The sequence below is a fragment of the Castanea sativa genome, chromosome 11 (genome assembly GCF_040712315.1).
Source record: "Castanea sativa cultivar Marrone di Chiusa Pesio chromosome 11, ASM4071231v1".
NCBI lineage: Eukaryota > Viridiplantae > Streptophyta > Magnoliopsida > Fagales > Fagaceae > Castanea > Castanea sativa.
In genome coordinates this window covers 69,567,798-69,594,959 of record NC_134023.1, presented here as the reverse complement: position 1 = coordinate 69,594,959, position 27,162 = coordinate 69,567,798, and the positions used below count along the sequence as shown (strand labels likewise).

Here is a 27,162-nt window from a genome sequence, read left to right as displayed (position 1 = left end):
TTTTATAAAGCTATTTCTTCTACTGATAGTAACAGTAAAACCTAATGCATCATTTTAATGCGGGTGCTGTAGGCTTTTATCATGTACATTTATATAGCCAGCTTTCTACAACAATATGCGGCTTTCTCAAGTGATTTATCAATGAAGGTAACTCACATACAATATCCTAACCTCTCTCTCAAGTGTCCTTTGTCCTTATTTCTTTTGGTTCTTCTTTCACATCTTCAATATGTGAGTGTAATTGATGATTGTTGTAATTTGTTCCTGTCCATTTACATACTAACATCAATTCTTGTTTTACTGTATTTCACATGCATCAGCACAAGACAAGAAGTGGAGAGTAAATATAGGGCCCCATGTATAGGTGATGTAGTGCTTTTAATCTCAAAGTACATTGAGATACAGGGATGATTGCTTTCATATACTCTGCATATAGCCTCAGGACTCCTGTGAAAGGGAAGCCTACTTATCTAAAATCGTAATGGTCTAACTACTGCTTTTGTATATTTTGGTATTTTAGATTTGCAACTTTTACTTCTCCTGAGTCTGTTTCTAGGTATAATTTTTGTATATCCTTTATTTTTTCCCTCTTAATATCCAATGATACTTCCCCTAGTAATGCCAAAGCTGTTTCACTAGTTCGTATAGCAAACGAGATATGCTTGCTTGCATCATAGTGCTTCTTTTAAGACATTTTAGCTTTATCTATTGAATGGGAAAGGGGGAGGAAGATGAGGAATTTAATTCCTGTGAACTAAAATAATATGAAAGATAAGATTGGAAACTAATTTTTGTATCTTTTATCACTTATTTGAAGAATGCAGGAGGAAATAGGTCATGAGTGCATTAACCTGCTCACATGAGTACAACTGTACTTTTATTCACTTTTAGTAAATCAGTAATTCAACACATAGTTGATTGTTTCAAAGTGAAATATAAAATAATAATAATAATAATAATAATAAATAAATAAAAGTAAATGATGACATGTGTTATCTTGTAGGGATTCATTTGCAAAACTATTTCATATTTTTTTTAGCATCTCTTGAATCTCGATTAGAACGTTGTTTTCTTAAGTTGGGAATTCCTTCATAAATCTGCAGCTTGCGTTATAATCAAATGCTTAGGATACAGTTTATGAGAAAGAATGTAACATGAGATGTTGGTCAATTAATGCAGGTCAACAAAAACAAATGAAGTTTTTCAAACAAATTTGTGGAATCCAAGTTCCTGTGCTAGATGATGACAATTTTTCAATGAGAGTATTGGTGAGTGAGAATCTTTATCATTTAAGAGCTGAATCAGGAAACTTGTGTTGAAGAGCTTAAGATTATTCACTTTTGAATTGGTTGCAAGGAAAAAAAAAAAAAAAAACTAGTATCCTCAGGAACTGAAAATTTTGGGTTCCATGAGTAAACTATGTTTCATAGATATATTTGCAGCCAGGTCTAGATTGAATGTTAAAAGAGAGCAAAACTGAATTGATATTCACAGTACAATGCCATCATCAAAAAGTAATAACAAGGAACCTAGACTAACCCCATTTTGATCCTAGTAGCACTGAGTAACTTGTCTTATAGGTAGAGATAACTTGACCTACAAGTATAGGCTTAAAAAAAACTATGGGCTGTAATATGTTTGGGCTCAAGGGCCCTAATGTAACTAAAACATAATACAGAAAATTAAGAATGTTATGATGAAATTACAGTACACAAACATAACACTTTGTTTTACTTTGGGTTCTTGATGCTAAATCAGGTTGACCATTTGATTGTGGAAAGTTTTGCTCAAGGAGGACGGTGATCACATTAAGGGTTTATCCAACTGAAGCAATTGACTGGAGTTCTTCCGCATGAGCTCTTGAAGCCATTCTCAAAGCCAGGGGTCATTGGTGGGGGAGTTGCTAATAGCATATCCATCTAATCCAATGGTGATAGTATAATTTTTCAAATAAAGTAGTCGCAGACCCACACGATGCGTGGAAATAAATAATATTTTGTAATTATAATATAATGTATAATTTGTTCCCTAAAATTTGTTGAAAATAATCTGTTCTTCCTTAAAATTAAACAATTTCTATTCAGTCCGAGTAGGAAAAAGCTAACATAAGAAATGAAATTCATACATTAGTTTCATGAATTCTGTTTGCTTTAATAGCATTTTTTGTCAATTAGATAACGTTAAGACCTTTTGAACCATTTTAAAATATGAAGATGATTCTAGAATATATGTCAAAGTTGAGGACAAAACATAGAATTTAACCAGGAAAAAAAAGACCTGGTTTTCTTTAAGTACTTGATCTCAGATATGTTACTTATAAACGTGACATTGTCCTTGTATACAATCTGAAAATTCTAGTTTTAACTTTATGCCAGCAAAATACATTAATAGAATGCCACATGTTTTTTAAGAGTAAGAAGTACAAGACATGTTATTGTGTCTAGTTGAAATTTGAAAAAGAATTGGAATGTGATATGTTGTAGAATGTAGCTTTAAACAGAGTAGTTCCTGAATAAAAAGCTATAATGATTAATGGTTATGAACATATACCATTTGATTGTACTATACAATTATGTTATCTGAGATTGTATAATAAAGGACAGTGGCAACTACATAAGATCATCAATAACTGAAACTTTGTGATGCTTCATTATTTTGACAATGTAGACCCTTTGTCGGAACAAAGAAGCAGCAGTGTATATGTGCCTAGGGACGAGGCATTCTCAGAGGTGAAGCAGTTGACATTTTCAGCAAAGACCCCAAAATCTGTGATGCATGCACTGCTGCCTCAGCTTGAGATATCACTTCTTGACCCCCACTTGGGATTTCCACACTTCACTGCCATAGACTCACTATATTGTGAAGGACTCACATTGCCTAAGCCTACAAATGCCAGCTTCTTTCAGTCAATACTACCAAGGCTTGTGAAGGCTGTAACTGATACTCAAGAGAATCTTTTGCCCTTTGAGACCCCTGCATTCATTGATAGTATGCATCTCATTCTCTTTGTATGACTTTCACTCTCTCTATCTTTGTCTCTGTCTGGCTCTCATTTGTATACATGAATCTTCTTTTGCAGGAGATAAATTTGCTTGGTTCAGGGATGAAGAATTTTCTACGCAAACTCTAGCTGGTCTTAACCCATGTAGCATACAACTAGTTACGGTATGCATTTTTCATGGACTTCTACAAAGAAGAATTTAAATAATATAAAATATTTATTTCCCAATGTCCATCTACATGTATACACTTAGTGAAGGTACTTCGCTACATAGGCAGTTCATGCTAAACACTAGTTTCATCTTCACACTTTGAATTTTTGTTAGAGAGAGGAAGCAAAAGTCATAATTAATGTGGTGTGGCCTATTGGCCTATGCCCACAACAGAAAATCCTTGACGACCATATCTTTGTTATTTGAATTATTGTCCTACAATGAACCCAATGTAAGATACATGCAGTAGATAATACTAGGCTAACCTTAGGGTTGTAGTACTTGTGTGAGTATGATTAGTTTGCTTGCTGTAAAAGTACATAGGTACATTACATAGACCTCAAATGAGTTTAGGTCTCTTGAGCCATAATATTTTCAAGATTCAGAACAAAAGAAATATGTTCGATTTGCAAATTTGCTATATATCAAATGGCTAAATATCTGAGTTATTCAGTGGAAAAATTTATTTATAATCTTAAATGGCATTAAAATTTGTGAGTTATGTCATGCAGGATTGGCCCATGAAGAGTAAGCTCAATCCTAAGATCTATGGACCACCTAAAACTTTGATTACAACAGAACTAGTGGAACGAGAGATCAGAGGCATTATGACCGTTAATGAGGTTACATATGTACGCAAAATTAGATGTCAATCTCGCTATGATCCTTTCCTTTTGATGCTAATACTCCACTCAAAGTGTGCCTATAAATTTGCCTCTCTTTGTACAGTTACAATTGCTACTTGTCCGAATAGTTATTTTCAACATTTGCATCTCATTATATTTAATCTAAATATGCTTTAATGCTAAGTGTGCAGATAGGTATACATGTAATAAAAACTAAAAGATAAAATTTTTATTACATGGGAAATCTTGAGAAGCAAAAAGTGCTCCCATCATTGCATAGCATGTTTTACCTGAATTTCCAATGATTATCTAACTATATCATCTTGCACTTACCTCTCTTCATAGGCAATCCACTTGAATGGTTGATGAATGATTCCTCTAATTTCCATGGTTGCAGGCCTTGAAAAGTAAGAGGCTATTTGTGTTAGATTATCATGATCTGTTACTACCTTATGTGAACAAAGTAAGAGAGGTAGAAGGGACTACATTATATGGTTCAATGGCATTGTTCTTCCTTACTAAGGATGGCACACTAAGGCCTGTTGCCATTGAACTCACTCGGCCTCCAACTGGTGACAAACCCCAATGGAAGCAGGTTTTTACCCCAACGTGGGATGCCACAAGTTGCTGGCTGTGGAGGCTGGCTAAAGCTCATGTTTGTGCTCATGATGTTGGTTATCACCAGCTTGTCATTCACTGGTGAGCACTATGCAAACATGAACTCAAATCATGATAAACTGGCATTGCAATCAACTTCTTTAGTGACTGATTTTGGACAACCCTGAAACTATGGTTAAAGAATTCCCCTTGATATCATGCTAGTTTTCTACTTGGGCTCAGACAAATCACAATTGTTATCATTGATTTTTGGGATTCTTTCTCTGTACTTTTGCAGGCTACGGACTCACTGCTGTACAGAGCCATACATAATTGAAGTGCAATGCATCCAATTTACAGACTTTTACATCCTCATTTCAGATACACAATGGAAATCAATGCTCTTGCCCGAGAGAGCCTCATTAATGCAGGTGGGATAATTGAAAGCGCCTTCTCACCGGCTAAATACTCCATTGAACTCAGTTCTGCTGCTTGCAACCAGCTCTGGCGGTTTGACATGGAAGCATTGCCAGCAAATTTGATTAGAAGGTATTGCAGATGATCAAAATAATATAAGATTGTTCTAGTTTTATTCATGGTTCCTATAAGGCATAATCAGATGAAAAGTTTTCTGTGGTTATAGTTATTGCCCGTTTGGATTCACATTTCCCACCATGTTTACGTTTTCAGCTTTTTTTTCTTTTCTTTTTTTTTTCTCCAGTGCATGAACAGGAACCGCACTGTTCATGCACATGGATTCAAAGTGCACTGTTTATGCACTGTTCATGGGACTCACAAGCACTTTATTCAGAAAAAAATATTAAAAATGAGGCCTACGGTACTATTCACACATTTAAAAATTATTTTACTACAGTGTTTTCAGTTTTCAGCAATAAGTTTTCATCTTTCAGGTTGCTCCTTTTTCCCTCAGCAATTTCTCAACTTCTTGATACTTAATGAATTATCAAGCTTGCAAATTACTTTGCATAACACCCTCATTGAAATTTCAAAACAGTATTGTTGATCAACAGGGGAATAGTGTCCTTGACTAGAATGGCGAAAAAGAATACATGTGACCGATAATGACTAGACTGTTGAAGTTCCATGGCTGATCCCAAAATTTGGAGACTAAGGCTTGAGTTTGCTGTTTTTTCAGGGGAATGGCAGTTGAGGATCCAACAGCTGAGCATTGCCTGAGGTTAACCATTGAAGACTACCCTTTTGCCAATGATGGTCTAATCCTTTGGGATGCCATTAAGCAATGGGTAAGTGATTATGTGAACCACTACCACCCTGAACCATCTCTTGTCCAGTCTGATGGGGAGCTTCACGCTTGGTGGACAGAAGTTAGAACAAAAGGCCATGCAGACAAGAAGGATGACTGTCCTGGAAACACCAGAAAATCTATGGCAAATTTTAACAACCATAATCTGGGTACTGTTGGACACCATGCAGCTGTGAACTTTGGGCAGTATGTGTTTGCTGGTTACTTCCCTAACTGGCCTACTATAGCTCCAACCAACATGCCAACTGAGAATCCATCTGATGAAGAATTCAAGAACTTTCTGAAAAAACCAGAAGTTGAACTGTTGAAATGCTTCCCTTCACAGATTCAAGCAACCAAGGTGATGGCTGTTTTGGATGTTCTATCAAATCACTCACCAGATGAGGAGTATCTTGGTGAGAATATGGAACCATGTTGGGAAGAAAATCCTGTCATAAAAGCTGCATTTGAACAGTTTAGTGGCAGACTGAAGGAGCTTGAAGGAATCATTGACGAGAGGAACACCAATTTGAAACTGAAGAATATAGTTGGAGCTGGAGTCGTACCACATGAGCTCTTGAAGCCATTCTCAAAGCCAGGGGTCACTGGTAGGGGAGTTCCTAATAGCATATCCATCTAATGCGATGGTAGTAACATCAGTTTTTGTGTAAATAAAATTGGGTACGTGTACTGAGGAATTTCACTACTCTTCCATCCCATGTGATTTTCTTGCTCTTGGATAAGATGGTTAGAACTTAAAATGCTATTAGTTCAATTCCAATCGGATCTAATTTTTGGTTACCACAATAATTGTAGACAAAACCATAAGTTCTACTGGGAAAAGTCCCCCCATGTCTCAAAAGATACTACACCTGCAAAAATTAAATCAACATAGTTGATTGTTTCAAAGTGAAATAAAAAAGAAAAAGAAAAAAAGTAAATGATGACATGCGTTATCTAGTATGGATTCATTTGCCGAACTATTTCATATTTTTTTAGCATCTCATGAATCTCGATTAGAATGTTGTTTTCTTGAGTTGGTAATTCCTTCGTAAATCTGCAGCTTGCGTTATAATCAAATGCTAAGGATACAGCTTATGGGAAATAATGTAACATGAGATGTTGGTCAATTAATGCAGGTCAACAAAAGCAAATGAAGTTTTTCAAACAAATTTATAGAATCCAAGTTCCTGTGCTAGATGATGAAAAGTTTTCTATGAGAGTATTGGTGAGTGAGAATCTTTCTCATTATAGAGCTGAATCAGGAAACTTGTGTACTAAACAGGAAACTTGTGCTGAAGAGCTTAAGATTATTCACTTTTGAATTGGTTGCAAGAGAAAAAAAAAAAAAAAATGAGTATCCTCAGGAACTGAAAATTTTGGATTCCGTGAGTAAACTATGTTTCATAGATATATTTGCAGCCAGGTCTAGATTGAATGTTAAAAGAGAGCAAAACTGAATTGATATTCACTGTACAATGCCATCATCAAAAAGTAATAACAAGGAACCTAGACTAACCCCATCTTGATCCTACAAGTATAGGCTTAAAAAAAACCATGGGCTGTAATATGTTTGGGCTCAAGGGCCCTAATATAACTAACACATACTACAGAAAATTAAGAATGTTATGATGAAATTACAGAACACAAATAGAACACTTTGTTTTACCTTGGGTTCTTGTCCTAAATCAGGTTGACCATTCGATTGTGGAAAGTTTTGCTCAAGGAGGGAGGACAGTGATCACATCAAGGGTTTATCCAACAGAAGCAATTGACTGGAGTTGTTCCATATGAGCTCTTGAAGCCATTCTTAAAGCCAGCGGTCACTGGTGGGGGAATTGCTAATAGCATATCCATCTAATGCAATGGTGATAGTATCATTTTTCAAATAAACTAGTCGCAAACCCACACGATGCGTGGAAATAAATAATATTTTGTAATTATAATATAATGTATAATTTGTTCTCTAAAACTTGTTGAAAATAACTTGTTCTTCCTTAAAATTAAACAATTTCTATTCATTCCAATTAGATCTATTTCGGTCTAATTTGGTTCACTCGGTCAATTTCAGTCCCATTTGGGACTAATTGGGGCTTAAATTGATTCTTTTTTTAGGTTTTTTTTTTCAAGTTTAGCTCAAAAGTTCTATGTTCTTTTCCTTAATTTTCAGGTTGAAAAATATGAAATTTTATTATATTTGAGTTAAACTCTTTAGTTTTAAGTTAAAAAATACAAACAAAATAAACAATAAAAATAGGAAAAATGAGTCCTAAAAATGAAATAAAATGATAAATATTCATAAGTCCTATTCAGTCTACTTTGGTCCACTTTGATTTTATTCGGTCCATATTGGTCAGATTCTATCCATTTTGGTCCATTTCAGTCTTATTCGGGCTATTTGGTCCACTTAAGTCTTATTCAGTCTATTCTATTCACTTTGATTCTATTCTGTCCATATTGGTCCTACTCAATCTTATGCGGTCCACTTCGGTCCTATGCGGTCCAATATGTTCTTATTCAGTCCATTACGTCTACTTTGGTCTTAATCTGTCCATTCATTCTTATTTGGTTTACTTCAGTCCCCTTCGATCCTATTCAATCCACATTGGTCCACTATTTATTCGGTCTATGTTGGTCCAATTTCGTCCTCCTTGTTCCCATTCGGTTCACTTCTATTAGGTCCAATTTGGTTAATTTGTGTCTACTTGGGTCGATTTTGCTCTACTTCGGTCTGGTTTTGTGCACTTATAAGGGAAAGACATGGTTAGGCTGAGAGAACCTATTCTAAATTCAAATTTATTTTATTTTTTTAAAAAAAAATAGATTTCAAACTCATAATATCTAAAAGATTAAGCGCAACATTTATTGTTGCGACACTTTTGTTTAGCCATATTAATGTAGATTTCAGACCACTCTAATGAGACTAAATTTAAGTGAAATTTTTTCTAAACATGAGGCTAAAATTATTTTCTAAATTTTATTGTACATAATTTATTCTCCCTAAAAATTAAGCAATTTCAAAAAGTAATTTCCGTCACTCTATTTTTACGAATATATAATTTTATCATTTTTTAATGTTTTTGATTGATATTATTCTTTTTTTAAATAATTCATATTCTTCTAACTATTATTATTATGGATTATATTTCTTTTAAGGAGATTATTAAGATAACCAAAACTTATCATATAATTACAATTAATATTACTCAAATAATTAATAATACTCTCAACCCAAACTTGTATTTTTCCATTCTTAAGTAGGTGCATCAAATTGAACTGAAGTGATGTAAAATAGACCAAATGGACTGAATAGACTATAGTGTCCCTCTCATTTATTACAAGGAAATTTGTACCTATCTGGATGATAAATCATTAGACATTCATTCTTGGTTGCCAAGCTCCTTTGAATCTCGACATGGCAGCAAAATTTTTATTTTGTATAAAAGAATTTTGCTATTACTTTAATGTAGCACATAGGGCCGGCTCAAGGTATTGTGGGGCCTAAGGCGACTACTTTAAATATTTTTAAGTGAGTCATATTCTTATATTTTGAATATTAATAGAAATTTATATGTTATAGGAAAATTGATATGTTCTACAAAATTGATACAAATAATGTAGTAAATACTAGGGAAAATGGTGTGGTGATACCTGGATGGCATGGCCCATATTCCCTCCATGAGATGGCATGAAAACATCACTGTTCTCTGAGACTATATAATCTATGGCAGCCATAAGAGATGCCCGATTTGCAAATGGTTCTAGTTCACCACGTAAGGCAAGGTCTTCCTAATTATAAAAACTAGTCACTAATCCGTGCATTACAGGGGATTGTTTTAGATCAAATGTTAATATGTTCAGATTTAAACATCTCTTTAATTTCAACTATTGAAAGCTAAATCATCTCCAATATAAGATGAAAAATGTAATTTGAACATTTCTTGTGACGCAACAGTCAAAATTTTACACACAATATCATTAAAAATGAGATATATACAAATATTATGAAGTAATATATTATAATAATCATAATGTGCTATTACATTTGGTTTAATAAGTTTTTTTTTTAGTCAATTTGGTTCAATAAGTATTACAAAAATATCAATAAATCAAATAAATATACAACTCCGCTTACATCTTAAAATCAATAAATTTACAATTAAAGATATTAAGATCGAGTCAAACTCAAATTGGCAAAATCCGCCGCGAACTTTGTAATTCAACTAATTGGCACCTCTTAGTATTTCCAATGGAGACATTTAGGATTCAAATCCAATAATCTCCAACTATCAAACAAATTGAAGTTGCATTAAAAGAATAAACGTAAAAAATTTATTCCCATAAAAATATTATATTAAGATAAATCCTATGATATATTTGGCTATGTAACAAATAGAAAAGACAAAAAAAGAAAATAATTAGAGAAAATGAATGTCACAAATTGAGAGCTAAGGGGAGAGAGAGTGTGACAAACCTATTAACGTGATCTCCTTTAAAATTAATAAAATCAAACAACTGTTCTTATAGTAAAAAAACCAAGTATTTCACAAATTAACCAAACCAAAAAATTAAAAATAAGGATAGGAGATTAATCCAGAACTTTTTACTATTCTTTAGTGGAAAATAAAATTAGCAATGCATCAAAACCCAATCATCACAAAGATAACAGAACTTCTAGACCATACAATCATCACTGAAAATTACCTATCTAGATAATTTGGACTTCTCAAAACATTTGCACCAATAACATATAGGATTTTGTCATATTTTCCTATTCAAATCACAGTTTCATGCATGTTTTTATAAGGAAGGGCCAGACAAGCAACACTTCACCTCATGAATGTGAAACAAAAAATTTATATATTATAAGTAGGAAACTAAATGAAACTCACAAACATTTTACTTTTTGTACTTAAAACCCCCATACGCATCAATCACTACAATTGGCTTTGATGCTTCAACAATCATGATAGCCCCTGGACATCATTCCAAATTTATATGTTAGAGCAAATGGCTAACTACTTGAATGAGGATAATCTCATCAATACACAACAGTACATTTTTTATTTTTAAAAAAGCACCTAACCATTATTATTGATCACAAATCTGGCGTAGAAGGAGAATAGCATCAAAGATTTCCACCCCAAACATGCCCAAAATTGTGGAAGTCCTTGCAAATAATTTGAGCCTAACTTATCTAAGCATAACCCAACTTCAAATTCTAATGGATGTGGCTACGACTTATGACCCACAAACTCTAATTCTCCCTTTCTCATTTTATTTTTTATTTTTTGTAATACTACTCTTTGAAAAAGTCAACAATAAGTAAAATTAGACAAAGCAAGGAAAAATAAAGCAACCAAGAAAGACTGTTAAATGGTAGGAAGTACAAAGCAACCAAGAAAGAAAATTAAACGGAGACATGTATGGTTCAAATAACGTCACCCCAACTATTTATTTATTTTTAAAAATCCAATATATTAAAAATCTTCATGAAAAATAAGTATTCTATTAGTCTTCATCATGAAATTCAAAAATAAATAACAAAAGTGAGTATACACACAAAACAAATTCAATCTATGCAAGTTATATACAAAACAAAGTGAGTCCTATCTTTTGTCATGTTTAAATACACCATGACCTGAGACCTCAAAAGCTTATATGAAACATGTTTAAATGGTACCATATAGTTTTATTAAAGCATTAAGAATACAAAAGTCACAAATCTAGATATTTGTGGCATTTGTTTCAAGTTTATGCCAAACCAAAACTAAAGCCAGGCCCTAAAAAAACACACAAAAATATACATTTAAATGCAAATTTGTTAAAAAATATATGGTAAAACTGCTTGGAGTCATTTAAGTACATACCATTAATGAAGCATACAAATTGCTAGGTTTTAAGACTTTGGGAACTAAAATATATTAGAACTTCATTTTGCATATGTTGGCACCATGATCAAAACAATGAGTCTAGGTTTAGGCTTGCTCAAAGTTTGTTTAAGTGTAAGTTTGAATCGAGTGTTTTGCAGGAATTTATTATGTAAAACTGTAAGGCTCGATCGTTCAAAACATGCAGTTCCAAAATTCTGCAGAAAAGTTTCAAACGTATCCCAAGCCCAATAAACATGTATGGTTATGTGTTTTACTCCTAATATAAAAGAAAAAACCCTAGCCACGTTTTAGAAGTCTCTGAATAGTTGTGTGTTTGCTCTTGTGTGAGATTTAAGAGGTGTTTACCTTAGAACACACGGAAAGCTCTACCAATATCAAGATTTGGTGGTGGTTCAGTTGCTGCATAAAGAACCATCAAAGAACAACAAAACCTTTGAGAGGTGTCTCAAAGTCACAATAGGAGAACTTGTGCTGTAGCAGATTCAAGAAAGAAGTAGTCTGTGAATTCGGAGCTAGTACGTAGTTGTGGTAGTAAGTTTTCTACTTGAGGTAGCATTAGAATGTTAGTGGTCTAAATCCTTTTGTAAAACTTCAATTCTTTCATAGTGGATCTATTTTTACCTTGAGGTTAGTCAAATCCTCCTCGGGTTTTTTTCATAGTGGATCTCTTTGTGTTCTTTATATTTTCCGCTTTATGTTTATTTGTGTTTAACCTAATCTTGAATAACAATCTTGTTAATCAATTTAGTTTAGTATTATGTTAAACATATTGTGACAAGGGGTCTAAAACCTAACACAAATAATTACCAGCATAGACAATTCAAAGAAAGCTTTTAAGAACCTAAGACCAAGAACTTAATCTGAATAGAATAACATAGCTTTCACCTAATATGATAGGTAACATAGTTGGGTTCATAGATTGTAAATGGATTTTACATATGGATTGTTTGAAAGACATGGAGCATGTATTGTCATGTCATGTGTACTTGTTAGACATTGGGCATTCTCTGTCATGTATTCTATAATTGATTAGTAATATGAGTTAAGCTTGAATTCAAGCCAATGAGTATCTATATACTAAACAAAAGGGAGAAAAGAAAATTCTTACCAAGACAAAATGATAGAAAATTAAGTGAATCCTAGCTTTTCTCGTCTATGTTCCTACTTTGAAATGAGGATTAAAACCAAGAAAACAATTCTACAATAAGAAGTACATCGCACATTAAAAAAAAAAATCTAAAATAAACCATGTGCTAAATGGACATTATATACAGCCAAGACCCTGTATATATTGTGTAAGAAGAACATCTCCATTTACAATTTTTGGACTTAATTCTAGAAAATGAACAAAACAATCAGGTATTTTATCAAACAATTTTTGTGCATGTAACATAGAGTCTAGTTAATTAAGTCCTTAACTCCATGCCAAAATTATAAAGCAATATTTTTTAGAGTGGTGATTGGCAGAGAGAGACAAACAAATCAAAGCTTCAGAGAAACAAAATAGTCAAACACTGAATTAGAAGGTCAAATCAAGGTGACCTAATTTTGGTTGCTAAACAAAAGATGTGATTGCTTCTATTAAATCAAACTATCAAACATTTGACCACAAATATACTATAAAACTTGGAGGACGCTTAATGTCAACACTATCTTTATAAGCCATACCTCGTAGCCGAAGCCCCCTTTTTTCAGTTTGGCTCAAGCATTTTGTTGAACATTTTGAGGGTGAAGGGTTGGCCTCTCTTCTCTTCTCATGCATAAAGAACTATCATAGCCAACTGGTTTCCATCATTTATTTCAAGCATTCCACCATTAAAAAAAAAAAAGATATCTTCTAAAGGGAAAAAAATTACAGAACAGAAAGTCTTTGTTTGTAGACTTCTCAACCTAGTCTAAAACAAAGAGATCAAAAATTGATATCATAGAACACACAGGAGTTGCAACCAAATAGACAGCCAAACTAATTCTCTGCATGCATAATTATGTTGCCTAACCAGATTTTAACATGAGCATTTAGTCAAACCCATATACTAATGTCCATGTGCATAAGTAGCCACTTCCCCAAAGTGCATGGTAAAGTTGATCAAAACATCAATTACAGGTTTGAACTTTGAAGATAACATGTAGTGTATTTATATAATCTAATACTCAATGATTATCGCCAGGAAAAAAAAAAAAAAAGGTTTCAAGAGTATGTTTTACGCAGCCTCTTTTGTGTTGACCACAAATTAATTCAAATTCCTAAATGAAAACCAATCTGACCACAATACTAAAGAATCCAAATTTATAAAAGTGGAATAAAAATACCTTATTGGTGGTCTGATGTTATTTGCGGCCCTCAAATTTTTCTCAATATGTTTATTTTTTTCTCTACTTATAGCTTTGCCAGTACCAATAGTGATAAAGAAGGGTCAAAGAGAGCAGAAGAGGCGAAGGATTTAACCCACCAAATTGTTCAAAATGTTTTTCAAGGGAAAAAACCATAATAAGTAAATAAAAACCAACAATAAAAAAGGCAATGGCACAAACCATAACATTTAGGCTTCAGGGCACTGTCAATTTGATACAACCCATGCACATCAAAGAAAACCTCTTTACTATTTTTAAGCTAAAGAAATCAGGCAAAAGTTTACATGTATAGCACTATATTCAGAAGATATATACTTATGTGATTCCCTTTTAAAAATAAATAAATAAATCAAGCAACATGCCATGCAATTAGCCAACAATAATGGCACAATAAGAATGAAGATATATATTGTGGTTGAAAGCATTCAATGTGTGTGCAAGTGCATGCATGTTCAGCCTAATGTATAGGTCACACAAGGGAAAGCTACTAAATTCTTGACATTCCAAGTCACTTGGTACTATAATATGATGCATGCCAACTGCACATTCTCTCGCATAATTGTCAATCCTGGATGTGACTCAAGAGGTTTCAAAACAATCTACACCAATTTTTGGGTTTTCCCAGCCTAGAAAATCCCCAAAAGAACTCAGAATGAACATGCCCAAAAGAAGCAGTGCTCCAATTAAATAACCCAGCAATAACAAATTCAACACCCTAACAAAACTGATTTAGAAAGTAAACGTAACGTAACAACCATTCACACCACAACACGAAATAGGCAGAAACAAACGTAGAAAGGGGAAAAAAACCATCAAGCAAAAGAATAGAGCACAAAAGAAATTGGGATGTAGGGATACCTCAACTGAATCACCCGGCTTATGTCAGTATTTATATAGATGTGAGGAGAGGAAGGAAGGAAGGAAGGAAGACGGAGAGGCTGCCGTTAGAACTAAACTTGAAACAATGAAACAAAACGTGGGAGACAAGAATTTGAATCCGTGTAACAGAAGGAAAGGGAATACAAAAAGTTGAAACCGTGAAAAAACATCAGGTATGACAAAGGGATTTAGTTGGAAAGGCTTTGGGTGTGGGCTTGGGCTTTACAGTGGAATTAAATGTATAAGAAGTAGACTTTAAAGTGGAAATAGGACTGAAAATAATTTTAGTTTTATTAGTATTTTAAAATTGGTAAAAGTTATTTTAAAATTGAATGAAAAATTTAGAAAAGAGGATGGGAATAACATGGCTACTGTCGTGGTTCAATATGAGTGTAGCAATATTAAATACTACGCTTCAGTTTTTAATAATAGGGTAAAACTTAGGTACAGTACCTTAGGTGCAGTACCTTAGGTTCCCCTCTTAAATTTATGCCATGTGTATAAAATCTACAGCTCAGCAAACGGTGTTACAAGGAATTGCTGTCTCTTTTCTTTTCCTGTACTTTTTCTCATCTTTTCCCTCACATGCGTGAAAACCAAATAACTTCAAACATTTTCACCTTTATTTTTCCAAGAAACAAACAGATTTCAAACAAATTTTTGGCTAAAACTCAACAAATTTCTAGCAAAACCCTTCACAACCATGCCTTGCATTGATTCCGGCCACCATGTGTGGAGGCAGAGTGATTTCCGTTGATCTGGGTTCACTTTATCAATCCATGGCCTGAATTTTTTGTTAATGGTCTCGCCCCTTATTTCCTATGATTAGTTGATCAATAATGAGAAGAAACTTTGTTGAGAGAGGAACTGTGGATTGCCACTGCTGGGTAAGTAATAAAGAGGCGAGGGTTTGAATAAAAAGCCAAAGAAATATTAATCTTCAATTGGTGGGGCAGATCTGAAATCTTAAAATGCCAAAGAATAAAAAGCCAAAGAAATGTTAAAAACCTGATCATGTGTTTGAAGGAGGAGACTTAGTTGAAGAAGTTTGGTGGGGGCAGATCTGAAACTGATGTTCTCCACTTCTCCGTAGCAGGCCAGTCAAAAAAAAAAAAAAAAAAAAGCAAACGGAGCGTTATGTTTTAATGCCGGTTTGCTGAGCTGTAGTTTTTATACACATGGCATAAATTTAAGAGGAGAACCTAAAGTACTGTACTTAAGTTTTGCCCTTAGTAATATACAAATAGATTATTATTATTATTATTATTATTAATAAATGGAACTCGTTATCTATAATCCAGTGAAACTAAATTTGACAAACTAAATGAACCCTACAAAAGAAATATTAGATTACATTGTAGGATAGGATTTTACTCATTTTTGTTGCTTAAAGTATTCAAAATAGACATTGAAATATGATTAAAAACCCTTACATATAATTGAGACTTCGTTATTAATAAAAATTCATAGCTATACAAGCCCACACACACGGTCATCATAAGCTCAAAATGTTAGTAAGGTACTATTTGTTGATCCATTTTTTCATAGACCAAGCTCAAGTGACACTTCCTTGCCATGTAAGAGCTTGGTATGACAATGAGGTCAAATATAAAGTTCAGAATTTTAAAGGAAAAAGAAACTCAAAAGTCTAAATTTACCTGATGAGTTGGCTCAGTACGTGTTTAAGAAGGTTGAAATTGAGAAGCCCTATCACTTGCTCTAGTCTACCCATCAGTCTCAATATTCTGCATTTAACAACAATAAAATAAAAAATAAAAAAAAGTAGTAGAATTGGAACTCGTTATTATTATTTTATTATTTTTGATAAATGGAACCTATTAATAATATAGTGAAATTGAATTTGACAAACCAAATTAACTCCACAAAAGAAATGTTATATTAGATTACATTGTAGAATAGGATTTCACTCCTTGTGGTCTAAACCATTTGAAATAGACACTGAAATCTGATTTAAACCCTCGCATATAATTGAGACTTTGTTATCGATAAAAATTCATAGCTAAAAAATTTTAAATGCAAAGGAAATTCAAAAGTATAGATTTACCAAAGTATAGGTTCTGTTCTCAAGCAACTCATCACTATTCCACGAAATTCCAAGTACGCAAAAGGTAAATACTTAAAGCCATATTGGATTGCACCAGAACGTAATCCACTAGAATGTAATAACGACAAAGCTAAGGCAGATGATATATGGAATTTTGGAATTTGCGCATTAGAATTATTCCATGGTGGTTCTCCTCTAACTTCCCTCCCAAAGTCAGAGCCTTTACTAGAACAAAATAAAAAAAGGATTGGGTTACTAGATGGGTATGAGAATTATATTACGAATCCGAAAAGATTGTTTGACAAATTCCGTGGAATAGTGATGAGTTGCTTGAGAACAAAACGTATACTTTGGTAAACCTAGACTTTTGAATTTCCTTTGCATTTAAAATTTTTTAGCTATGAATTTTTATCAATAACAAAGTCTTAATTATATGCGAGGGTTTATAATCAGATTTTAGTGTCTATTTCAAATGGTTTAGACCACAAGGAGTGAAATCCTATTCTACAAAGTATAGGTTCTGTTCTCAAGCAACTCATCACTATTCCACGAAATTCCAAGTACGTAAAAGGCAAAGACTCAGTGCCATATTGGATTGCACCAGAACGCGATCCACTAGAATGTAATAACGACAAAGCTAAGGCGGATGACATATGGAATGTTGGAATTTGTGCATTAGAATTATTCCCTGATGGTTCTCCTCTAACTTCCCTCCCTAAGTCAGAGCCTTTGCTAGAACAAAATAAAGAAACGATTGGGTTACCAGATGGGTATGAGAATTATATTACAAATCCAAAAAGATTGTTTGACGAATTCCGTGGAATAGTGATGAGTTGCTTGAGAACAGAACCTATACTTTGGTAAACCATACTTTTGAATTTCCTTTGATTTTAAAATTTTTTAGCTATGAATTTTTATCAGTAACAAACTCTCAATTATATGCGAAGGTTTATGATCAGATTTCAATGTCTATTTGCGAAGGTTTATGATCAGATTTCAGTGTCTATTTCAAATGGTTAAGACCACAAGGAGTGAAATCCTATTCTACAAAGTATAGGTTTTATTCTCAAGCAACTCATCACTACTCCACGGAATTCCAAGTACGTAAAAGGCAAAGACTTAGTGCCATATTGGATTGCACTAGAACGTGATCCACTAGAATGTAATAATGACAAAGCTAAGGCGGATGATATATGGAATTTTGGAATTTGCGCATTAGAAGTATTCGATGGTGGTTCTCCTCTAACTTTCCTTCCTAAGTCAAAGCCTTTGCTAGAACAAAATAAAGAAAGGATTGGGTTACCAGATGGGTATGAGAATTATATTACGAATCTGAAAAGATTGTTTAATGAATTTCGTGGAATAGTGATGAGTTGCTTAAGAACAAAACCTATACTTTGGTAAACCTATACTTTTGAATTTCCTTTGCATTTAAAATTTTTTAGCTATGAATTTTTATTAGTAACAAAGTCTCAATTATATGCGAGGGTTTATAATCAGATTTCAGTGTCTATTTTAAATGATTTAGACCACAAGGGGTGAAATCCTACAACATTTCTTTTGTGGAGGTAATTTGGTTTGTCAAATTCGATTTCACTATATTATTAACAGGTTCCATTTATCAAAAATAAGAAAATAATAATGAGTTGTAATTCTACTACCTTTTTTTTGGTTGTTAAATGCAAAATATTGAGATTAATGGGCAGACTACAGCAAGTTGTGATAGGGCTTCTCAATTTCAACCTTCTCAAACACATACTGAGCCAACTCATCAGGCAAATTTATACTTTTTGAGTTTCTTTTGCCTTTAAAATTCTGAACTTTATATTTGACCTCATTGTCACACCAAGCTCATACACGGCAAGGAAGTGTCACTTGAGCTTGGTCTATGAAAAAATAGATCAACAAATAGTACCTTACTAACATTTTGAGCTTATGATGACCGTGTGTGTGTGGGCTTGTATAGCTATGAATTTTTATTAGTTACGAAGTCTCAATTATATGTAAAGGTTTTTAATCATATTTCAATGTCTATTTTGAATACTTTAAACCACAAAAATGAGTAAAATCCTATCCTACAATGTAATCTAATATTTCTTTTGTAGAGTTCATTTAGTTTGTCAAATTCAGTTTCACTGGATTACATATAACGAGTTCCATTTATTAATAATAAATAACGAGGTCTAATTCTGCTATCTTCTTTTTGGTTGTTAAATGCAAAATGTTGAGACTAAGGATATGGTTAGTAGGGTTCCTCAATCTTAACCTATTCAAATACGCATTGAGTCAACCCAAATAAATGTGGGTTGTAGTGCTAGTGGACTGTTAAATGAGGATACTCAGTCTCAAGACTTTCAACCATCTCAGCCATCCACCAAATCAACTTAGGTAAATCTATACCCAGAATCAAGAAAGGGGGACATGAGAATAAAGTTGTCACTATTGGTTAAAATGTACCAAGAATCAACTTTGAGGTGCATTTTGATGAACTGGGGATTGAAGATTAAAAGACTACATGACTTGCATACACATCTTAATTGAGATGGGGCTTTAGGTAGTATCAAGAGCATGTTGGTGATAATATCGCGAAGAAGCTTTGGTGTTGACATCTCATATACTATTTCAAGCTCCATGGAGTACTAGTTAAAACATGTCAAGAATTTATATATAAACTGAAGTGTAATATTTATTGTTGCTACGTTTCCATCGAACCACATCAACGATCATGTCATCCACTTATTTCTTACATTTTATCTCTTCTTTTTAATTATTATTCTCCTTATTAATTTATCACCTTACAATTACAAAATTATTATTCCTCTAACATTTCCCCTACTTTAACCTAGGGCCGTCAATGTTCGACCTAATCCACGAACAAGACACGAACTTGACACTAGTTTTTGCGGGTTAGGGTTGGGTCTTAGCGGGTTTGGGTTATAAACGGGTTGACCCGAAAGCAATACAATAAGAAATTGGTCATAAAAGAGTCAACCCACATGACCCGCAACTGCAATAAACACGTTTAACATGTCAATTTATTTGTATTAACCTAAAATAACTCATTTAACACAATTCATTTAACTTGCATAACAAACAAATATTCATTTTATTTTAGATTTTTTAAATACCTTTTATATCAAACCTATATTTTAAACTTAAAATGAAAAGTGAGTAATTACAAAAAAACTTACAAGTATAATTAGAAATTGAAACTTTACAAATTTATGTACCCTAATATAATTGGAAATTGAACAATATTATTTTGAATGTGGGTTGAACACTTGAAGTATATGAAAAAATATTTATTTCTAGATGAATGTTATATTTATTACTAAGCATGTTGAAATGGGTTGTATCACATTCTTATCAACCCAACATGACCTGTTTATTAGGCGTGTCAAGTGGGTTGGGTTAGGTCAACCCGCCTAATTAACAGGTTAGGTTAGGGTTAAAGAATTATGACATGATTGTTAAATAGGTTGGGTTATGGCTGAGCCATTTAGTCGAATACTTCTACCTCGACATGATACGCTAACCCGAATTGACACCCCTACTTTAGTTTTATCTTTTTATCTCCTCACTACTCTATACCTTAACCTTACAATTCCTCCGTCCCATTACTCCTTTTATTTTGACTCATCTTCTCCCCATGTTTTTTACTATAAATATTTATTTTTCTCTCTTCCGTTCTATCTATATTTTCCCCACAAAAATAGGTGAATACACACACTCTCTCTCTCTTTTGGTGAATTTTTAATTCTTTGTTGCACATCTAATTTAGGATGTTGAATTTTTTTGTTAAACTCATTTGGTTATATTTTAATTTCTTATCTTTTTTTTTTTAAAGTTTTTTTTTACTCTTCTCCTCTCTTAGTCAAGTGTCTTCTTTTTTTTTTTTTTCAATTCACATATCAGAATGACACTCACATAATGAGCTTTAATATATTTGGGACATGACCTTAAATTATTAAAGGGGTAATATTTTAGATCTCTTGGACTTTAATTAAATAAAATATTCATTATTTCACTTAAATTCTTGTATGTTTAATATTATATGAAAAATAAATACTTAAACCATATATACAAAGATAAATTAAAAAATATTTAATAATTAATTAATATACGTATTTTTGCCATACTGTGTCCCACTTTTTTTTAAAACTGCCATATTGCGGTTTCATATCCGTACCCGTATTGTGCTTGTATCCGTGCAGGTTCTTCCTAGATCCCAACAGACCAAATGTCGAAGCACAAGTGATATTGGCAGAAGAACTGATGGCAAAGGGAACCTTTCAATATTAAAGGAGATAAAAGAGAAAACTTCCATACTTTCTGGCAGATTGAAACTAAAGTGTCTGGAAAAAGTGCCAAGTCCACCCCCTTCCCTCTTTTTTTTACTCCTGCAAGGTCTCAGGAATCAGATAGAGAATAGTTGGGAGCACTCATGTGACAATATCCTTCTGTTTTTACCTTCCCATATATTATTCCCCCTTCAATGTATATTCTTGATTTTGCTTTCCACCCATTTCAAAAAATCTGGCTGTAGATTTGTGTCCACCTCATCTTTATACTAAAGAGATCCAGACTATGCTGACATGCACAAAAAACAAATCATCATGACAAACTGGCTTAGGTGACCACAAAATGGAAAATGAGCAATGCCAGGGTAACAAAAAGTTTTACTATCTTTTTCACAGTTAGATAAATTATGATTGAAATGTCACTTTCACCTAGTTTACCATTTATGCCATTTCAAAAACACCAATCACAAAGTTGTATGATTTATTGTGCTTCTAGACTTGTTGAACAAAATTAATGACAGCCAGAATCTATATATGCTTTTGCTAGTGTTGTATTATATAAGCATTGTAAAAGGACAATCAGAGCTATCCTTAACTTAAAGAAATGCATTTGCTGGAGAACTACAAATAGAAACTTGCAAAGATAGATGTAATAAATTATTATTAGAAATGCTTATTTAGCTATTTATACATATTTACACGTATGGATCTATAATACATAGATATAATACAAAGAATGAAATGTTATATATCCTAAAAGAACTCTTCCTGTAAAGAATCAAAAAATGATACGGTATCATGTACTGTTTTTGTCATACTTGGCCATGTATCTTGCCTCAAAATCTCAATGCAAGAATCACTGTGAGTGTAGTTGCCAAGCGTGCCAACTTAAGTTTTTCTTCAAATATAGCGCTCCAAAGAACCATTGTTGCCCCAAAAGGCGTCACAGCTGGTTTTCATAGAGCTCAAATTCAATAGATTTTCCAAAAAGTTTTGATCTTTCGATGAAGGGATTGGTTGCAGTGTAATCATGTGGAAGCATTCTGCATGAAATCACTAGTTCGTATGAGTATGTGAATCATTGCACATACACTCAGGGACAGGATACTTCGTAACGTCCCTTCCCCCTTTATTAGTCCTGAGCTCTGGCTGCCCTAAGGATTCATAGTGTAATTCCTTTATGATGCTGTTGAATTCTGCTTCTGATAAAGAAGAGTTCAAAAAGTAAGGGGGCATCTGTCTTTTGTTTGGAGTTATATGCTTCTTGTGTCCTGCAAAGGCCCGGTGTCCCTGTATAATATAAACAGCAAATTTCAGTCTCCATAAATGGAAGCATAAAACTTATATTTGAGGTTCTAAATTTATAGATTTAAGATCATTAATGATCCATTAGGCTGCTTAAAATATGGACAAATAGAAAACAAATTTTGGATGTTTTTTAAGATTTCAAATTCAGGAAAACTTTCCTCCCACCTGCTCTGAAGGCACAGGCAGTATATAGGTTCACATAGAGTCATAGACACATTCATGATTGAACAAAAACTAAAATTAGGTAACCAGTGAGGTACTAAAACAGTAAAACGTACAAAAATGGTTTTTTTTTTTTTTTTTCTGGCTCACACTATGATTAGCTTTTTACTAAAACCCTTTTTTATTTGGACAAATAACTCAAACCATACATCCTATTTTCTCCAAAAAAACAATCCATTGGGTGGGAAAGAAAAGAAAATGACAACCACCTTTCAATGTTGTAATTTCAGATTGTAGAAACTTTTATTGCCTACTGTTTAGTCTTTCTCAAGGAAATTGAAGTACAAGAGCTTAAAAGTTTGCTTAATTATTAATTTCCAAACTCAAATGTCTCAAGGACTTCACTGTGTTCACAGTAATTAGAGTTTTCCCTCATTACATATGTGTTATATGATTAACCTTTGGCCGATATTATTTTATAAGGCTGGATCAATATGGCAAGTAGTCTTGTGATTTCTCATGCACGAAATTTATATGTTCTACAAAATGGATACAAGTAATGCAGTAAATACTAGGGAAAATGGTGATGGTGATACCTGTATGGCATGGCCCATATTCCCTCCATGAGATGGCATGAAAACATCACTGTTCTCTGAGACTATATAATCAATGGCAGCCATAAGAGATGCCCGATTTGCAAATGGTTCTAGTTCACCAGGCAAGGCAAGGTCTTCCTTATTATAAAAATAAGGAAACTCTTGGGTTAATGGTAGCAAGGCTTCTTTCCCACCCAATGGCTGCCCTCCAGCCCAGTATATCCTTGCATTTTTTGGGGCTCCAAGAGCTTTAAGCAGCCTAAAACATTAAATGACAAAACAAAAAGAATTTCAGCCTATTAAAGAATTGTCAATTATAGAAAAAGGTAACCAGTTCAGCATATTGCACTCTTGCACTAGTGAAGGTTAAAAGTACAGGAGCACATATTAGACTTAGATTCTTACCTGGTTACCTCCAAGGCATTTAAGGGGCAGAGACCTGCAAGCTTCCGCTCATGGTAGGTCATTTTTGATTTTGCAGTTAGGAGCTCTGGACGTTGTTTCCTTTCATTGTTCACTATCTCATCGTACTCATGGCTCAAACCAGGAAGGCAACCAGTTCTAACCCATACATCTTTCTCCATCCTTAAATGAAGAGCAAGGTAGGGTCCCTTGCTTCGCATCCTCTCTGCAAGCTTGTTACCAAGTTCCAAAATTGGTGGGGCAAACCTCAATGCATGAAAAGCAACCTGAAGTCAAACAAAGGAGGCATAGGAATCAGCTAAATACAGAACCTTAGCTAAATCAAAAGGGCAAAGGTGAACTGAAATTCAGCCAAGTATTGATTAGCGCAGGTACAAATTTGAAATTTGAGAATATATGGATAGAAACAGATAAAATGTGCTATTAGTCTGATTTAAGTAGGGACGTTTGAAAATAAGAAAATTCTTTTACAATGTTACATGATCCTATCAGGTTTATTAATTTATGAATATGTTTTCAAACATAATATGAGGAAAAGATATATATACAGGTTCTAGGATAGTAGGATATGAGAAAATGAGACTGTAAATACCTTGCATTTAAGCTTCTGCAGATCAGAAGGCAGATCCTTAGTGAGCCTTGAATCCAAGCTACGTAACAGCAGAACCCCTTCTCTGTTAAACTGCAGAGGCCAACAGAAATTGCATTAGATAATCCTTTGGCCAATTAGCATCCACAAAAAGACTGCTCTTCACCATATACAATTGAACAATTTCTATCTGAAAGAGAGTCATTAACAGAGAAAATGAAAGCAATTTTCTTTTGAAAATCAAGAAAACTAGTACTGATCAGAATATTGAGACAATCAGTTAAACTGGTAAGCAACACAACTCATTTTGAAGGTCCATCCAACATGGCAACAACTATAATAGTTTAAAACAAAAGCACAGAATTGAAGCAATAAATTGATGGCGTTTAAAGTGATTAATGCCATTATAATTGTCATAATAGCTCCAGATCATTGCAGTTATAACTAACTGTTGACATCTTTTTCAGAAGGGAGTAATAAGATTCTTCTCTAACTGCCATAAGACATACTTTCATAACTATGATACACAGTAAAAGCCAAAGGCCCCCAACTAATTCACCATGTCTAGAAGCAGCCAATTCTGTGTCTTACCTCCACCTTTCTTTTTGTTTACTAAATCAGATTTATAAGTAAAAAGCAATCAAGAGGAGCTAGCACAATTACTCAAAAGCGTATATACAGAACTTGTTCATACCCGTCTGAGATAATGTCCACGGATCCATTGTGGTGTGGCATGAGGTAGAGGACTACTCTCGACCGGCTTTGTCATTAGATGTGTTGATGGCAATGCCGATACAATTCGCACATCATCTGCAAGAACTCTCTTGAAGTGCTCCAAATCAAATATATCAGAAAATTCACTGCACCCACCAAAATAAAAACATGGAAAAAAAAAATATTAATCCAAACAACATCATAGAAACATTCACAAATTAGGAAAGCAACTTAATGTACTTCAATCATGATAGAAAAATGACTGCTTGCTAAATTTAAAATAATACAAAAACCAGAATAATTAATCCAATCCACGAGATAAAAAAAAAATTCACAAATAAGGAAAGGAACTTAATAAACTTCATCCGTAATAGTAAAATGACTACTTGCTAAAGTTAAAATAATCACACAGAAACCGAAATTCTAATCTAAACCCGAACATTAAAACATTCACTAACAAGGAAAGGAACTTAACAAACTTCAACTATGGTACAAAAATGGTTGCTTGCTAATTTTAAAACGAAAACACAGAAACCAGAATATATCATCCAAATCACAACATAAGAACATTCACAAATAAGGAAAGAAACCTAATCAACTCCAACCATGATAGAAAAATGGCTGCTTGATAAATTTAATTAAACTGGACATAAACCCTTCAATTAGGCAAGCTTACCAATGCTATAGTAAGAATGTACTACAATACACATAATGTTAAACCATGTGACAGACCCTGTTGAGGATCCAAAATTTTGGGAGCAAAAGTTTTGATTGTTGTTGTATAGTGTGAAACCAGTATTTGCTAGAGTGAATCAAGGTAATATACAACAACTTCAAAAAGGCAAATTTTTTTTTTTCATAAGCAAAATATGTGAAATAGTAGTATCATTTTACCTTTCATCACCCCAAATGATATTGACTTGCAAGATGGGAACAACCAAAGCAGCCCCAAGAATCCTAGCAATGACCACAGCATCCACTATCTGATTCCTCTGCTGATTCATCCCACCAGAAACCACCACCATTAGATACTTTGACCTATCCTTCACAAGCCCCTCACTTGCTCTTCTATAATCCCTGCTAAACACCAAGCAAGGCTTGTACCCCAAACCATCTGGCTGCTTCCAAAACTCACTCTCACTGTCTGGACCAATACCCACCTCAGATTTTGCAGACCCATTTGAAATCAACGGCTGAGATTCACTAATACCATTCAAAATCTCAACTTTCTCAACATTTCCTCCAGATGCAACAGCCAGCTCAGGCTTTGAATACCCATTTGAGTTTAAGTCCTTTGCTTCATTTGTAGCACATGGATATGGATGAAATGGGATCACAGGGTCTAGATTGTAGCCCAACTTCAACATGCCAATGAAGCCAAAGAGAAAGAGAAGGAAAAACCATAGTCTTGGGCTTTTGTAGCTGAAGAACCTCAAGTGTTGCTTGGAGGATTTCTTGGGTGAGAGAAGAAGGGATTGAAGAGAAGTGGCTGACAAAGAGTTGATTATCTGTGATGGGACTGAAATGTAAGAGACCTTCCTGTTGTTGCTGCACTTTGACTTTGCCATTACAGAATGAGAGAGCAACAAAGACTCTTTCTTTTTCTTCTGGTTCAACTTGTTCTTTCAAAAAAATACTCTGTTTTTGCTTGCTGGGTTTAGCTTCCTCTCTTAAGTTTTTAGAGAGAGAGAGAGAGAGAGAATGAGTTATGAAGAGAAAGAGAGAGACGGCGGGAACGAGAAAGATGAACACACTGAATCCATACGCGTTTTTGGAGACTAATATGCGTGTGTTTTTGGACACCTGTGTCTCTGTGGGCTTAAATTTAAAGAAGAAGTTGATTATGTCCAAGTGGAATTAATTTATTCTTTTTTGAAAATTTTATCATTTAATCCTAAATAGTTGTTTTGTTTTGTTGTTTTTCACATGGACTAGATTGTGTTTATGCTTAAATGACAGTTAAAACCCTTGCATTTTTCATTTATAATTTACATGACAGTTAAAAACTTAAATTCATCAACAGTAAATTAACTTTTTCCAACTTAAAGAGGTGACAACGAGTATACCTATTGATCGTAATAAAAAACTATCTTATATATTAATTACATGCAACAATTTTTTTATAATGTGTCATTTTTGTAAGTTGTAAAATGCGTCGTATCTTCAATCTTGTTACAAAA

At 33.6% G+C, this 27,162-nt stretch overlaps 1 protein-coding gene and 1 pseudogene across 1 annotated transcript; one reads left to right on the top strand and one right to left on the bottom strand.

Annotated features, from left to right (window-relative positions):
• The first annotated feature begins 1,177 nt into the window (after positions 1–1,177).
• On the top strand, positions 1,178–6,490 carry LOC142617735 (linoleate 13S-lipoxygenase 2-1, chloroplastic-like; annotated as a pseudogene).
• Positions 6,491–21,825: 15,335 nt separating this feature from the next.
• LOC142617851 (O-fucosyltransferase 20) lies at positions 21,826–26,765 on the bottom strand. The gene is made up of 6 exons (XM_075790832.1): positions 25,877–26,765; positions 24,963–25,128; positions 24,272–24,361; positions 23,662–23,945; positions 23,257–23,515; positions 21,826–22,480 (listed from the first exon to the last, which is right to left on the bottom strand). Exons 1-6 carry the CDS (start codon positions 26,548–26,550, stop codon positions 22,247–22,249), a joined length of 1,707 nt encoding a protein of 568 aa, XP_075646947.1. The 5' UTR covers positions 26,551–26,765; the 3' UTR covers positions 21,826–22,246.
• Positions 26,766–27,162: the final 397 nt, after the last annotated feature.